Genomic DNA, 16,183 nt, shown 5'->3' with positions numbered 1-16,183 from the left:
TCCAGTCCTGATCCCACACAGCATTGCTCCTCGAGCACTGGATAAATAAACTAGAATACAAAAAATAACTGTATCTGATCACATGACAAGTCATGTTAGGACAGAGCTAAGGTGAGATGATAAACTCCCTCCAAGGCACTGAGGTACGACTTGTGTGTTTAACTGGGTTGGTTATTTCCTCTCTTTGCACAGGTCTGTACTGCAGAGTTACCTCAGGTGGCCTAGCTCAGGTGTGAGCAGTCACAATGCAGAGCCATATGCGAGTTGCTGTGTCCACAGCAGTGCTGCACTCACTCATGTGAAATGCTAAGACTATGGTTTTCTGCACTGCACCAAGCTGAGTTGCTCTGATTCTTTGCCAGTGAATTGTGGGAGAACTTGACAATCCTGGGCATACTGGGAGAATTGTGAGAAGGCACTGGAGGACTATCTGCACTCGAGTGATTCAGCCTGTGTCCTCATTGCAAAGTTGATGTGTTACCAACCTGAGTGAAAGTGGCACCTGGGCTTAAGCCTACAACCCAGGATGGGTCAGCTAGAGCAGGCTGAAAGCACTACCACACTTGGATGAGAGCTAAGTGTACGGCTGCAAGGGAGGTTAGGGACAACACCTGAGTAAGAGCCCAGGTTAACTTGGCAGTTCAGCACTTTGTCAGCACTTTGTGCCTTTGTTTCTGTTGCCCCGATCTAATCTCTTCCAGTCCTGTTGAAGCTCGTCTTTGACACCATTGTGTTTGTTCCCGCTCTACTGTGGTGCTGTCAGCAAATTGTTCAGTTACATTCCCCTTGAACACCCAACAAAGAATGAGATTTCTCAGCAAAATTCCCCTAAACAGCCTAAACAAGCAAAGGCATAAGAGGGAGCTCTAGACACACAATGAGACACTGTCTTGTTTCACTTGATTGCCCCTCTGATGCAAGCAGCCCCAGGATCCACCTGGAAGTGTTTATGGACTGGCACTGGTCTGAAAATCCAAGTTTAGGAACACTATCATCATACAAAGCTGTACACATGTTCCATTTAGTGCATTATTGGCACAGACTGATGGGTCCATATTAAACAGCAACTTTAACTTAATGTTAATATATCTGTCTCAGCACTATGGGTGGGAAATTCATAACAACCCATTTACTCCACAAACATCACCTTCTTTTGCTTGAGGAGCATTTGCAAGCAGGTTAAAAGTTTTCCCAGATTTGTTCACTATTTCATGAATGTTAGGTGCATGCACATAATAGCCTATGGATTGCTTTAAAATGGTCCACTGCAACTATCTGCTGTACAGGAAATACTTCTATGTATCTTCTATAGAATGGATTATGTAACAAAGGCTTTCAAGTGGGATTTTCAAAGCTGCCTGAGGAATCTGGATGCCCAATTCCTATTAGAACTTAACAGGCACTGACACTCTCATTCTTACAGTACTTAGTGGCTCTCTATTTTTTGCCACCACCACAGTCATGATCACAAAATAATTGCATGAACATAGCCACATATTGGCAGCAAGTCTGCGCACAAAGTACAAAAGTACAAAGGGACAAAACCTTTAGAGCTTTGGAACATCCTCGCTGTCTTGCCGTGAAGTGGAATCCGTCATACAATAGAAAATCATACAAGGCTGCAGTTGCAAATAGTGTACAGGGAGGGTCAGCGCCATGTCTGAGGACAGCAGTAAACATTCATGTACATGGTAACATTAAAACGGAGCCAGGAGCTGGCCTGGTCTTAACCATCCTTTGACGATGGCCATCCTACCACCTACCAGCTGTTGCAGGAGCTTGTTCATTTCCTCCTCGAACACAGTTTGCCGAAGGCGAAGGGTATCTTGATATTGCTGCTCTGTCCGTGAGAGCTCCTGTGCCATATCCTCCCGCTCCTGCTCCATTGCAGACCTCTCTGTTTCCAGCTCACAACGAAGGTACTTCACTTCTCCTGCAGAAGAGAAGATAGGGCAAGAGTCTGCATCCCTCTCACTTCCTTGAGCTATTGAGGGCTCAGCTGCTCCTCCCCAGAGCCTTCTCTGCCCCGACAAGGAGAGGGCCATCTCCATCTCTCACTCCCCAGAGGACCCTCTGACCCACCCACTGAGGGGGCATCTCCGGTAGGCTGTGCCTCTCAACATCTTACCTAGTATCACCTGTTTGGCCTGGGTGACTGTTTGAACTTTGATTTCCAGCTGACTCCTAGTCACCTCCAGCTGAGACACCTGCGATTGAGCTTCAAAGAGGCTGGATTCCAAGATTTCTTTTGCTGATCTACACATTATAAATACATAGCAATGATGAGTCTCTTGCACTTGCAGTGTTGTGGTAGCCAGGTCGGTCCCAGGATATTAGAGAGACAAGGTAGGTGCGGTAATTTCCTTTATTGGACCAATTTTGGATGGTGTGAGAGAAAAGCTTCTGAGCTTAAACTGAGCTCTTCTTCAGGTCTTGGATTCTATACACAGAGTGTCACAGCTATATATGTGGTGGAACAGTTTGTTTAGCATAAGTAGTTAACACCTATTTCAAGGGACCATTCAGGGTGAAGTGGCCTGTTCACTTCACCTTGAATGGTCCTTTGAAATATGTGTTAACTACTTACGCTAAACAGTCTGTTCCATCATGCATATAGCGATGACACTCAGTACAGAATCCAAGACCCGATTCTGAAAAAGAGCTCAGTGTAAGCTTGAAAGCTGCTCTCTCTCACCATCAAAAGTTGGTCCAATAAAAGATATTACCTCACCCACCTTGTCTCTCTTACACTTGGCACTTCCGGGCCATTATTTCACTGAGGAGGTGGCTCAGGATCCCCAGCAACTAGGGATGGAAAATGGACTGCATGGAAAATAACAGGCTGAAGACATGTCTTTGCCATTTTTGCAACAATGTTGCACTTCCTCCTCTGCAACCCCAATGCGGGTACATGGAACAGTGAGACATCCACAACAGAAAGTGCAAATCACAGTTTGGTTTTAATAGCCAGGACTAACCTGTGCTTGTAAAATATGTGCAAGCACTGGTAGCTGGACCCACAATATCTGTGTGAATTAGCAAAACCATCTCATTGCTTAGAGACCATGACACTCATCAGCACATTATCAGCTCTGCAGGCTGGTGAAATACATGTGTTTCCCTGGCTGGCTAGACTAGTAGCCTTTTAATGCTCCCATTAAGAAGATAAGAATGACCAGACTGGGTCAGACCAATGGTCCATCTAGCCCAGTATCCTGTCTTTAGACAGTGTCTAGGGCCAGAAGCTTTAGGGAATAAGCAGAATAGGGCAGTTATGAAGTGATTCAACCCCTGCATCTGGCAGTCAGATGTTCAGGGACATCCAGAGCCTTGGACTGTGTCACAGACCATCTTGGCTAATAACCATTGATGGACCTATCCTCCATGAACTTATCTAATACCTTTTTGAACCTAGTTATATTTTTGGCTTTCACAACATCCCCTAGCAACAAGTTCTACAGGTTGACTATGGGTTGTGTGAAAAATCACTTCCCTTTTTTTTTTTTTAAACCTGCTCCCTATACATTTCATTTGGTGATCCCTGGTTTGTATATTATGCGAAGGAGTAAATAATACTTCTTTATTCACTTTCTTCACACCAGTCATGATTTTATAGACCTCTATCATATCACAGAAGTCTCTTATCCAAACTGAACAGTCCCAGTCTTTTTAATCTCTCCTCAAATGGAAGCTGTTCCATACCCCTAATCATTTTTGTTGCCCTTCTCTGGACCATTTCCAATTGTAATATATCTTTATTTGAGATGGCACAATGAGAACCGCACACAGTATTCAAGGTGTGGGTCTACCATGGATTTATATTGTGGGATTATGATATTTTTTGTCTTCTTATATGTCCCTTTCCTAATGGTTCCTAAAATTCTGTTAGCTTTTTTGATGCTGCTGACATTGAGCAGATGTTTTCAGAGAACTATCCACAATGACTCCAAAATCTCTTACTTGAGTGGTAACAGCTAATTTAGACCCCATCATTTTGTACGTATAGTTGGGATTGTGCTTTCCAATATGAGTTTCCATTCCCAGAGTGTAGGTCTCAGTGGTTCACAGTCAAGCTGGAAGGGCGTAACAAGTGGGGTCCCACCAGGATCAGTTCTGGGTCTGGTTCTGTTCAATATCTTCATCAATGATTTAGATAACTGCATAGACTAGAGCGTACACTTACAAAGTTTGCAGATGTTACCAAACTGGAAAAAGTTGTAAATGTTTTGGAGCATAGGATTAAAATTCAAAATAATCTGGACAAACTGGAGAAATAGTCTGAATAAACAGGATGAAATTCAATAAGGACAAATGCAAAGTACTTCACTTAGGAAGGAACAATCAGTTGCACAGATACAAAATGGAAATGACTGCCTAGGAAGGAGTACTGCGAAAAGGGAGCTGTGGGTAATAGTAGATCACAAGCCAAATGAGAGTCAACAGTGTAACACAGTTGCAAAAAAAGCAACCATAATTCTGGGATGAAATAGCAGGAGTGTTGTAAGCAAGACACGAGAAGTAATCCTTCCACTCTACTCCACGCTGATTAGGCCTCAAGTGGAGTATTGTGTCCAATTCTAGATACCACATTTCAGGAGAGATGTGGGCAAATTGGAGAAAGTCCAAAGAGCAACAAAAATTATTAAAGGTCTAGAAAGCATGACCTCTGAGGGAAGATTGAAAACATTGAGTTTGTTTAGTCTGGAGAACAGAAGACTGAAGGGGGACATGATAACAGCTTTCAAGTACATAAAAGATTGTTACAAAGAGAATGGAAAAAAATAATTCTTACTGACCTCTGAGGATAGGATCAGAAGCAATAGGCTTAAATTGCAGCTACAGTGGGTTAGGATAGATATTAGGAAAAACTTCATACCTATCAGGCTAGTTAAGGACTGGAATAAATTGCTTACGGAGACTGTATAATCTCCATCACTGGAGATTTTTAAGAGCATGTTAGACAAACACCTGTCAGCGATGGTCTAGATAATACTGCTATGAGTGCAGGGGACTAGACTAGATAACCTCTCGAGGTCACTTCCGGTTGTATGATCCTATGTATGAAACTAGATGTCCTTGAGGTCAAAAGCCACCAACCACTCTCCTGGACTCAAGGAAGAAAACACAGAAGTCAAAGTCACCATATGAAATTTGAACTTTCTGATGTCGTTTCTGATGTAGTTGTTTAGTTTCTTAAAATCCAATATGGAACAAAGATGTCTGTTTTTTGGAAACAAGCACTGCTGAGAGATCACCTTTATGGCTCCCAAACTGAGGAATGATGGAACTATATCCCCTAGCACTTTCTCTTGAGGAGGATGCCTGTAAAGGGATAAGAAAGGGAAACTTAGTGCAACTGAGTAGCATAACCTGAGTCTGCTATCTCCAGGATCCACTAGTAACTGTACTCAGTGCTTCAAGAAAGAAGGAAAGTCAGTCCCCAAATGGAAACCCAGCCTTGGTCTACACTACATAGTTGGGTTGATGTAAGGCAGCTAACACAAGTCGACTTAAGCCTGTGGTGTAGACATGCCTCCATAAGGAAATTACTTCAGAATGGGAAGTGAGCCAAACCCCCTGGGAACTCCATTTGATTTGCAGCATAGAGGATGAAGATGCAGCTGTAGAAACAGCAGCAGCTCTTGGTGTCTTCTCATTAGTGCTTTGACTTCTGCCTATCAAAAGATCTTTGTAACCTGCCCTATCACCTGTTGTGACCGATGTTGGCATTGACAAAAGAAGGGAGCTTGTGGCCAGGAGGTGTGGCCACCCTTGGAGACTGAAAGCAAGGGAGAGCCAAACCCCCTTCGGAGAGCGGAGCCTGGGAGTACAGCAACACCTGACTGGAAGCAGGGAGCTGGGTCAGAAAGCATAAGAGGCAGGCCTTCCCGCTCACTCAGGGGAAGGCAGCCGAGGGAGAAGGACATCTCTCTCTTGGTGCTGGGGCCTGAATCCGTCCATTACCCAGAGGAGAGGCTGCCAGAGCTGCCCACTGCCTGGGGCCAGAGGACCTAGAGGAGCTTCCTGAGCCCAGTGAGCCAGAGGAGACCCCTGGATCCTGCGACCTGGAAGAGCTACCCGAGTTACCAACCCCCTGCGGGCCAAAGGAGGCCCCAGGACCCTGCGACCTGAAGGAGCTGCCCTCCACAGACGAGTCCAAAGAGTACCCTGAGGAGACGGGGTATGACTCCAGAGACCAGGTACTCTAGGGAGCGGGTGGAAGGAAGTAGTCAAGAGGCAGTCAACTACAGTCCGGCTGAGCTTACACTTGCACCAAGTCAGCGGGTTTCGGCTGGAGCCCCGCTGACCCAGTGACGGGACACCCTGTCACTGCCAGGGCCCAGGGCTGGGACGCAGTGGAGACGGATGGGCCTGCGTCCCCCTCCCCCTTTCCTATCCCAACCTGGGGTGATTGCCAGCTAAGGGCCAGTGCCTGTTCCCCGCTGTCTGCCCCACCCTGCCTATGGGCCAGGGCTTTGGGACTGCATGCTCGCCCCGCTGGGGGCCAGAGACTATTTTCCCTGCTGCCAGCCCACCCTGTCTGAGGGCTGGGCCTTGGACTATTTCCTCACCCTGCCAAGGGCTAGAGACAGTTCCCGTTTGCTTTACCTGCCCTGCCTAGGGGCCGGGTCTCGGAACTGCTTACTTGCCCTACGAAGAACTAGAGACTGTTCCCATTTGCTGGCCTGCCATGATTAAGTGTCGGGGCCTTGAACTGCGTGCTCGCCCTACTAAGGGCCAGAGACTACTGCCCCATTTGTTTGGCTCGCCCGCCTAAGGGCCGGGGTCTGAAAACAGGACTCATCCTGCTAAGGGCAAGAGACAGTCACCCATTTTTTGGACTCCCCAAAGGGTGCAGGCGCCAGGAGGTGTGGCCTCCCTCGGAAATTGATGCCGAGGGAGGGCCACTGACCCCGCCCACATCAGGGGACCGTTTACAGAGCTGATTTCTTCTATTAAGGACTATATAAACCTAGAGATTGCTAGTTTCTCCATTGTCTCATCAGTTTTCATACTGAGAAGGTTTGGTCCTTCAAACAGTAAGTCCTCTGCTTTAGTTTATCCATTGATGAAGAGTGAGTTTTAGCCATGGTGAGAAAGTGAATAGCTGCCTGAATCATTGTACAGAGCTCTAAGGTCAAGATTCAGAATCTTCTGTCATCTGGACACAATGGATTTAGTTTTGGCTATAATATCCTCTGGAGCTCTCCCAGGAAAGGCAGGGGTGGATCCCAGAAGAAAAAAATGTAACATGGAAATACAGCCTGATAATTGGCAATACACATTTCAGCATGGCATCACCCAATATAGATCCTGGACACACAAAATGCATTAAAACCAAAACTCAGGCTTGTTCCAGGAGGTCTTATTTATCAGATAGTTAAATTAACCCTATTATTGAGTTTTATGATGTCAAAAGTCAATGATATTTCTCCAGCATGATTGACAACTCAATCAAAAGCACCACCAATATGACCTATCTTCCTGGAAGCGTCTAAAAATCACCTTGAGAGGATGAAAAACTCTCTCTAACCACTTCACAAGAGAGGCAGAAGACTAAACAGCTTGTTCACTAGGTCCAGCAACTATCTCTTGTTTTTCTACATGATGTGCTCTAGAAATTATTGTGGGGAAGTTCTATGATCTGTGCGATGCAGGAGGTTGGATTAGATGATCACAATGATCCCTTCTGGCCCTGGAATCTATGAATCTCCTGTTCCTCTTCCTTTTCCTGATAAGGGAGCACAGGACTGGAAGAGACCTCCTGAGTCATGGAGTCCAGTCCCCTATTATAGCAGGCAACCTCATTGTATAATCTGTCATAAATTTATCAAGAGCTATCTTAAAACTAATTGGGTTTCTTGCCCCCATGATTCCTATTGAAAGGCTGCTTCAGAACCTCACTTCTCTGATGGCTAGAAACCTTCTTTCAATTTCCAGCCTAAGTCTTTTCATGGCCCGTTTATACCCATTTCTTCTTGTCAGCATTGTCCTTTAGCTTAAAAGGTTCCTCTCCCTCCCTGTTTGCCCCCCAGTTCATTTATAGAGAACAATCAGCTCCCTTCTCAGCTTCATTTTGCTAGGCTAAACAAACCAAGCACTTTTAGTCTCCTCTCATAAGTCAGGCTCTTCATTCCCTGGATTATTCTGGTAGCCCAAATTCTTAAGAAGAATCATCCTCTTCAGTGGCAACATGCCAACTAACAGCTAACTCTCCCTGGACCAGAGGATCACTCAGATTTCTCCTTGATGCCTGTAATGTAATGTGATGTGATGTAATGATGTAATTTCTCCTTGATGCCTGTTCCCACAGGTCAGGAAGGCTCAGGAGTAAAGGATCCATAAAACAGGGAAGGACTAGAAGTCGAAAGAAGCTAGAGAGTACCAAGGGGGAAAATAGAATCTCTGTCAGTGGCACATTCCTAAGAACCTCATCATGCTCAACATAAGCAAACATAGAAATGGATCCCTGAAGGTTCCTGGGTTCCCAGGACCTCCGGAGTAAGTTTCTAGCTTCACCTTAAATGTCTGTGCAACTGACTCTGAATGTCCTCAGGTCAAAGCCTTGGATCCAAAAGTGCCTGCTCCAAAATCTGTGGTGTCAAAATCAGTGATGGTGTCTGCTCAATCAACACAAGAGTGCAGCCTGCAGAAAACTCAGCCTCTGAAGCCTCAGACTCCATTCCACAATCCTGATAAGCACTTGGTGCCAAGCAAACAGCTTGTGCCAAACAGGATGGCTTAGTGGTAGCTCACTCTGTGAGAGCTAAGGAACCAGTCAATGAAGAATTATACTGAGAGCTTACACAGTACTCTGTTGCAAGACGTGGGCATGGGCAGACACTTCTGCTTTAGTTTATTAAGCTTGCACCAAAAATAAACCTGAAGTCCCAGGGAGAGTTTTCTCTACTTCACTTGTGACTCCAACTGAGTGAGCCCTGGACCTGGCACATGGGTATTAAAACAACCCTACCTGCCAGAGGGGATGAGGCTGTTTGCAAAACATATCATGACCTCAGATGGAAAGTGGTCAGTGCTGAGTGTCATTACAACTATATCCAACACATGTATCTGTGTGCTGCACAAGCCCTTTCACCAACCTTACCTGAGCTCTGCCAGCTGCTCTGAAAGGCCCCGTCTGTCCCGTTCCACAGCCCCTAGTCGCACCGCCAGTGCTGCCTTCTCTCGCACCAGCGATTCCTTTTCTCTGGATACTTTGGCCAGTGCATCTCCACGGCGACTTGACTCCTGGCGTGTTTGCTCCAAGTCGGTGCTGGATGACTCCTCCTGGCGACACATCTGAAAATGGGGGGAAAGGAGGAAATGAGCTGGTGATACTCCCCAAGGTTCTCTCCAGAGCACATCCTCGAGCACACCCTCGAGCCAGTCAGAGCTGAGTGCTGCCACATTTGTAGCTGAAGAACTGAGACAATCATACTTCATGGTGTTCCTGTGCACTGATCCATCAGGAGACAGCCAGGCCTGAAAATGACAATTTGGAAATGATGTCTATGTCCATAGTGGGTTGCTTGGGATAGTTCTATGGCTCCAGTACTACCACACATATGGCTAAGGCTGCCTATGTGCTTCCATGCAAAGATCCTGTATTAAAACTTTCCAAAACTTTCACCTTTCAAGCTGAAATCTTCTGGGCATCCTGGTTGAAGTATGCCTGAAGGTGACTTTTTGAAAGTTTGAGCAAAGACAGTTTAGGCATTTGTGAGACTGAGAAGAGTGAAAATAAATATGGGTCCCCATTCTTAAAAAACGACAGTTTGATCCCACTTTTTTTTAAGTGGCTGGGTGTAAATAGCTGAGATTTGGCAGGAAAACAGGCCTTGGGATGAGAAGTGTCTTCCATCACTTTGTGAAAATCAGTTTGATGTGGCCAAGTTATGAGTGTGGTAGATTGCAAACGTCTGCACCAACAAGGCTTTTGGTTTATAACATAATCCTGTCCATAAGTGTTGCATGGATCAGATTCCTCCTACACATTTCCAACAGACAGCCATGCCTGGACACTAACCCAAACTACATAGCTTTTCTTTCATCATAACACCCAAGCTGGGCATTTGTCAAAGCACAGTACACAAAAACTCAGACAATCAAACAAAGGAAAGACCTTAAAAATGAAATAAGGTAACAAACCTATCTTATACTAATTTTGGGTGTTTATAATACATCAGATTATGAAACAATCATACAAGTGAAGACAAATTCCCCATTCTACTTCCCAAATACTCACAAATTCTTTTTTTGATATACTAAAATCAAATTAGTCCAGTGTCAGTTTAAATCGTCTCTTTGTTCATGTCTCTCTTCTCTTCTTCCTCAAGGTTTGAGGAAGGTCTCCCATGTAATCAGAGTTATGTCACCTCCTTTCCTAAAAGTTTATTGGTTAGTTCTGAACACAGCACATCCAATCACAGGTGCCAACTCTGGGGGTGCCTAGAGGGCCCACCACCCACAGAAAAAAATAGTGGATGCTCAGCACTCACTAGGACAGTCAAAATGATTAGCTGTTGGTGGAGTCCACTGATCAGCTATTTCACCCATGGACTGTGGCTGTAGCTTGTCTTGCCCCACCCACCTGGCTGCTGATTCACTGTTTGATTTAATCAGATTAAATCAATCAGCTGTGAATTGTTGTTTCCAGGGGCAGCATCTCCTTGCTCCCATGGGCAGGACTGAGTCATTCTGACCCCAGACACCTGGGCCTCTGCTCCATCCTCTGGCAGCCTCAGGGCAGAACCCAGACAGGGAGGGGGCCCAACTCTCAAACTATGCCCCCCACCTCCCACTGTAACCAAAAAAAAAAAAAAAAAAAGGCAGTTTAAGGGGTTAGGGTTAGACTGGTTGCCGCGCTGGGTGTTAGCCTGCCAGCAGTGCCTCCTACCTGCACTAATTTGTGTCTCCCAGCCAGTGTGTGTGGCTGCAGCTCCCAATCAGGCTCCCTCCAACCCCAGGCAGCAGGTAAATCACGAAGATAGCCCGGCTAGGCTAGAGCTAGGGCTGGGGAAGGGGTGGGGTGGCTTGGTACCCTTGGCTGGAAAATTGGGTACACCGAGCCGCACCTTGCTGCCTCCTGACCCTGCGGCCCATGCCCCCCCAGCCCTGCAGTCCTAGGACTGCTTGGGTGGGGCTCGTGTCCTGGCACAGCCTATCACCTCCTGCCCCTGCGCAACCCAGTGGGGGGTGGAGCCAGGGTACAGCACCCATCAGCAAAACAAAGTCAGCCCCTGTGCAGCCAATGCTCCACTTCTACCTATAACAGGGCACGTTGGCCCTTTAAGGCACGCTACTGCTCTGCTCTGTTACCAGTTACAACTCATGGAGTTGTAGGCTTTCTAACAAAGAATGCTTGAAAATAAGGCTTAATATAAAGGGTTCCCTCACCTCAATAAAGGAAAGATCAGGGAGGGAGCAAGATCTGCTGTGGGTCTCTCTCTGGCCATGGACAGAAGCAGAAGTGCAAGGTCTCTCCAGGCAAAAGGCCTGCAAGAGGCTTTTAAAAAAGCCTGTCAAAGAGCCTAGGTAAAGTGCACTGAGGAGGTGGAGTTTCCCTAGAGATCCAGTCCTTGGGAAGCTGAGGGATGGTGTGACACGCTGTACCCCATATATACCCTTATGGTGAGATTTGTGTATCATTCACAGTGTAACTTACAGTGTAACTGTGTATTGTCTGATGCAAAGCATGTCATGTAAGGTGTTTTTGGCATGCTCATGGCATACTGAACACTATTGTTCTGGTAGCATGTTTCCTGCAATGTCACACATATGTACAGATATGAAACTCTGCTGTGTCATATCCCTAAAGGTGTGTCTCACATGGTTTGAATAGATGCAGACGAGCACAAAGCTGTGTTTCCATGCTCCACAGAGGCATGCATACAGGAACAATGGACTGGCCTAAGCAATCATGAGCACCTTGGCTCAAGTGGAAGAAATCATGCACATTAGATCACCTGATCCCAGGGGATGTTGGGGAAACTTGTTAAAAGCTGAGGTGTCTTTGTCTCTGAGCGCTCCCCTGGAATCCATCTTCTAAGCAACACCAAAGACTGAGAATCTACCCATAGAGAGGGGAGGCCTGGTTGCAAGAGGCATCACAACCAGCTTATGCGGTAAACTGAATACAGACTGGAACGTTAATCTTAGTTTAAGATGTGAGTTCTCTTTTAGTTAATTGTGATTAACTCCTTGATTTATTGATAATCTGACTTAGATTCACTTAAAATCTTGCTGTAGTCAAACTTATTTGTTTGCTTTATCTAAAACAGTGCATATGGATTGAGTGTGTGCAGACCTCACTTAGAGTGAGAGTTGGTGCATATCAATTTCTTTGATAAATTGACAGACAAGTGTAAATGAGTCTGCAGTGTGCAGCATCGAACCCTGAAGGACAGCAATTCCTGGGGTTGCATCTGGGACTGAGGGTGTTTGCTGGGGGTCTATCCCCATGAGTGGCTGGCCAGAGCACTCCTTCATGGATGAGGGACCAATTACACGCAGGAGGCTGGGCGTGAGCCGACCCAGGAGTGGGTGGTTCACACAGCAAAGCGGGGTAAGTCAGGACCCAAGAGTGAAGAATTGGGGTGACACAGCTACACACCACTCCAGATTGCAGGGGGAAGGAACATCACAGATGGTGGCAGAGTGAAGGAGAAACCTTGGAAAAAAGAAGCTGCAAGGGTGTGGGGTTGGACTTGACATCCATGTCACTAGCCCCAAGACTGGAGCTTTCTGAATCAAGAGCAAGAGCTGCTCTTCAACTCTGGGAGCTGGTAGAGTTGTGGTGATGTATCCTGGAGATGAACAAAGGCTGAACCAGACCCTCCAGGGAAGGCTGTGACCCAGAGAATGAGGGCTATAGACAAGTGAAGATTTGATCTATAGTTGCCCCAGTCAGGAAGGACTTTTTGGTTTGGCTAGAGAGCTAAAACCCACTTTCCATCAATGGAAACTGACGCACTGGTCATGTTACCAAGACTGAGAGATAAGCCACTCTTCCACCATGAAATGCCATTCTGGTGTAACTAACCACTGCAAAGCTCTGGGCAGGGAGAGAGCCTGACTTCCAAGCTCTTACTATAACCTTTCCCTGCTAATGAGCATTTGACAAGCCTTTTCAAAAAACATTTGCTACTTCAATAGACTCTATTGCCAAGAGACTTCCCAGGGGAGAACTCAACAGTTCTCATTCCAGTGGTATTTTGGAAATACTAATCCAGCAACTAACCCCCAGTTAACAACAGAGATACTAATTAACAACTAACTCCCCAGTGCTCCAAATAGAGTTTGGCTGTGCCGGAGTGCATGGCTGAAAAGCTAGAAGCAGGCCCCTGAATGAGGCTGGGCTCCAGGGTAACTGCAAGATGCAGCAAGTAAGCAAGTGGTAAGGTATGGATCATCAGGAACTGCCAACAATGTGCACCATAAGGGGGGACAGAGGGATGGAAAGCAGCCACAACTCCCAGAGAGCAGTGAAGAAGAGATCAAAGCCATTTTAAACAAAGGTCCTATTGCTTGGGACTAAACGCAGAGCAGCAGAGGAAATTCCCAGTGAGCAAGAAGGAGTTTGCATAAGCTGTCAGCCTATGCAGCCAGAGATAAGACAGCACTGAACAGCTAACCAGCTTTTATAGGGCAAGGGCCATGAGATAAGCAGTTACGGCAAATAACCAAGACAGGGAACCTGAAAGAGCTCACTAATAAGTCAAGACAGAAGGCTGCAGTATCATCCTGGTCAGCTTGGAGGGAGTACACCCAGCTACCCTTGGCATGGAGGCAGGTGGTGACCAGAGGTTCTTCAAGAAAGCATGGGCATTTAGAAATCATTCCCAGGAGCTGCAGGCAGGGGAAGTGAGGAGCACAGGCCCATGGGATTCCCAGGGCCAAAATCATCTGTAGGAACAAAAAAATTGCCAGAGTGCATCCAGACCAACAATCCACCTAGACCACTATCCTCTCTCTGACAGTGACCAATACCAGCTGCTTCAGAAAAAGGTGCAAGACACACCAAAGAAAGGTGCATGAAACATCGCCATAAGATAATTCCCCCAGGGGCATTTCCTCCAAATCCATAACATCAACCCTGCTGCCCTTCCATCTCCTTTCTTAGTAGTTACTATTGTAACTCTCAATATTCTGGTCACCCAGATATATGTCCAATCCCTCTCTGTATTGTGCTAACCCCTTGGCCTCAGTGGTGGCATCCTGTGGCAATGGGGTTCCAAAATCTAACTATATGTTGAGTGAAAAAGCATTTCCTTTAATCAATTTTCAGTGTACCACTGTTCCATCACCCCTCTACTCGGACAATGAGGTCACCAGTACTGCACACAATATCCAATGGAGGCTGGATTGGTAATTTCTACAAGGGTGTTAATTTTCTGTATTCTCCTTTCCTTCTGCTTCCTGACATTTTGAACCTAGTACAGAACCTTGCATTACACTCAGCTATCCTAGTGTCAGGAGAGTGCAAAGCCGGCCAATCCAGCCCCTGGGGATCCCCTAGATAGAGCTGGTCAGGAATGTTTCATCAGAAAATGCAGATTGGTTGGGTGCAGGGATGAAATGGGCCCCTAAGGGAGGAAAGAGGATCCAGGGAACTACAGACCGATCAGCCTCACTTCAATCCCTGGAAAAATCATGGAGCAGTCCTTAAGGAATCCATTTTAAGGCACTTGGAAGAGAGGAAGGTGATCAGGAACAGTCAACACGGATTCACCAAGGGAAAGTCATGCTTGATCAAGCTGATTGCTTTCTATGATGAGGTGACTGGCTCTGTGGATGTAGAGAAGGCGGTGGATGTGATATACCTTGACTTTAGCAAAGCTTTTGATACCGTCTCTCACAGTATTCTTATCAGCAAGTTAAAGAAGTATGGGTTGGATGAATGGACTATAAAATGGATAGAGAACTGGCTAAAGCACAGGGCTCAACGAGTAGTGATCAATGGCTCCATGTCTAGCTGGCAACCAGTCACAAGCGGAGTGCCCCAGGGGTCGGTCCTGGGGCCGGTTTTGTTCAACATCTTCATTAATGATCTGGAAGATGGGGGAGATTGTACCCTCAGCAAGTTTGCAGATGACACGAAGCTGGGGGGAGTGGTAGATACCCTGGAAGGTAGGGATAGGATACAGAAGGACCTAAACAAACGGGAGGATTGGGCCAAAAAAAATCTAATGAGGTTCAACAAAGAAAAGTGCAGAGTCCTCCACTTAGGAAGGAAGAATCCCAGGCACAGCTATAGACTGGGGACCGATGAGCTAGGCAGCAGTTCTGCAGAAAAGGACTGGGGGTTACAGTGGATAAAAAGCTGGATATGAGTCAGCAGTGTGCCCTGGTTGTCAAGAAGGCTAATAGCATATTGGGCTGCATTAGAAGGGCATTGCCAGCAGGTCGCGGGAAGTGATTATTCCCCTCTATTCGGCATTGGTAAGGCCGCATTTAGAGTATTATGTCCAGTTTTGGGCCCCCCACTACAACAAGGATGTGGATAAGTTAGAGAGAGTACAGCGGAGGGCAACAAAAATTATTAGGGGGCTGGAGCACAGGACTTATGAGGAGAGGCTGAGGGAACTAGGCTTGTTTAGTCCGCAAAAGAGAAGAATGAGGGGGGATTTGATAGCAGCCTTTAACTACCTGAAAGGGGGTTCCAGGGAGGATGGAACTAGGCTGTTCTTGGTGGTGGCAGATGACAGAACAAGGAGCAATGGTCTCAAGTTGCAGTTGGGGAGGTCTAGGTTGGACATTAGGAAAAAGTTTTTCACTAGGAGGGTGGTGAAGCACTGGAATGGGTTACCTAGGGAGGTGGTGGAATCTCCATCTTTAGAGGTTTTTAAGCTGAGGCTTGACAAAGCCCTGGCTGGGATGATATAACTGAGGTTAGTCCTGCTTTGAGCAGGGGGTTGGACTAGATGACCTCCTGAGGTCCCTTACAACTCTAATATTCTATGATTCTACTGTAATATGCAGCTTTCCAGTGAGCACTCCCTGGGGCAGCAGCAGGTGCAGTGGTGGCACCAGAATGCTTCTGTAATTAAGGGACAGGACTGGGTCCAATTCCATGCTCTGCCATAGGCCGGTGTGTCACCTTCAGCCTCAGATTCCTCATCTATTCCTCCCTCTCAGGAAGGTTGTGAGGCTGAACTCACTAACCTCTGTAAAGTGCTTTGGG

The 16,183-nt window shown here is 46.4% G+C and overlaps 1 protein-coding gene across 4 annotated transcripts in view; it reads right to left on the bottom strand.

Moving 5' to 3' along the window:
• CEP250 (centrosomal protein 250) overlaps positions 1–16,183 on the bottom strand; it is a 133,091-nt gene that overhangs the window by 61,578 nt on the left and 55,330 nt on the right. For all 4 annotated transcript variants that reach the window (XM_067546872.1, XM_067546874.1, XM_067546876.1 and 1 more), the window contains 3 exons: positions 9,107–9,300; positions 2,129–2,256; positions 1,764–1,933 (listed from right to left, as the gene is read on the bottom strand). In XM_067546872.1, coding sequence (XP_067402973.1) covers positions 1,764–1,933; positions 2,129–2,256; positions 9,107–9,300 — 492 coding nt within the window. The remainder of the gene's footprint in view (positions 1–1,763; positions 1,934–2,128; positions 2,257–9,106; positions 9,301–16,183) is intronic.

This window comes from Emydura macquarii, unplaced genomic scaffold (genome assembly GCF_026122565.2).
Source record: "Emydura macquarii macquarii isolate MOO-44397 ecotype Brisbane River unplaced genomic scaffold, CSIRO-AGI_Emac_v2 contig_1170, whole genome shotgun sequence".
NCBI classification, from domain to species: domain Eukaryota; kingdom Metazoa; phylum Chordata; order Testudines; family Chelidae; genus Emydura; species Emydura macquarii.
Note: the sequence above shows the minus strand (reverse complement) of the source record. Positions and strands in the feature narration are given on the sequence as shown.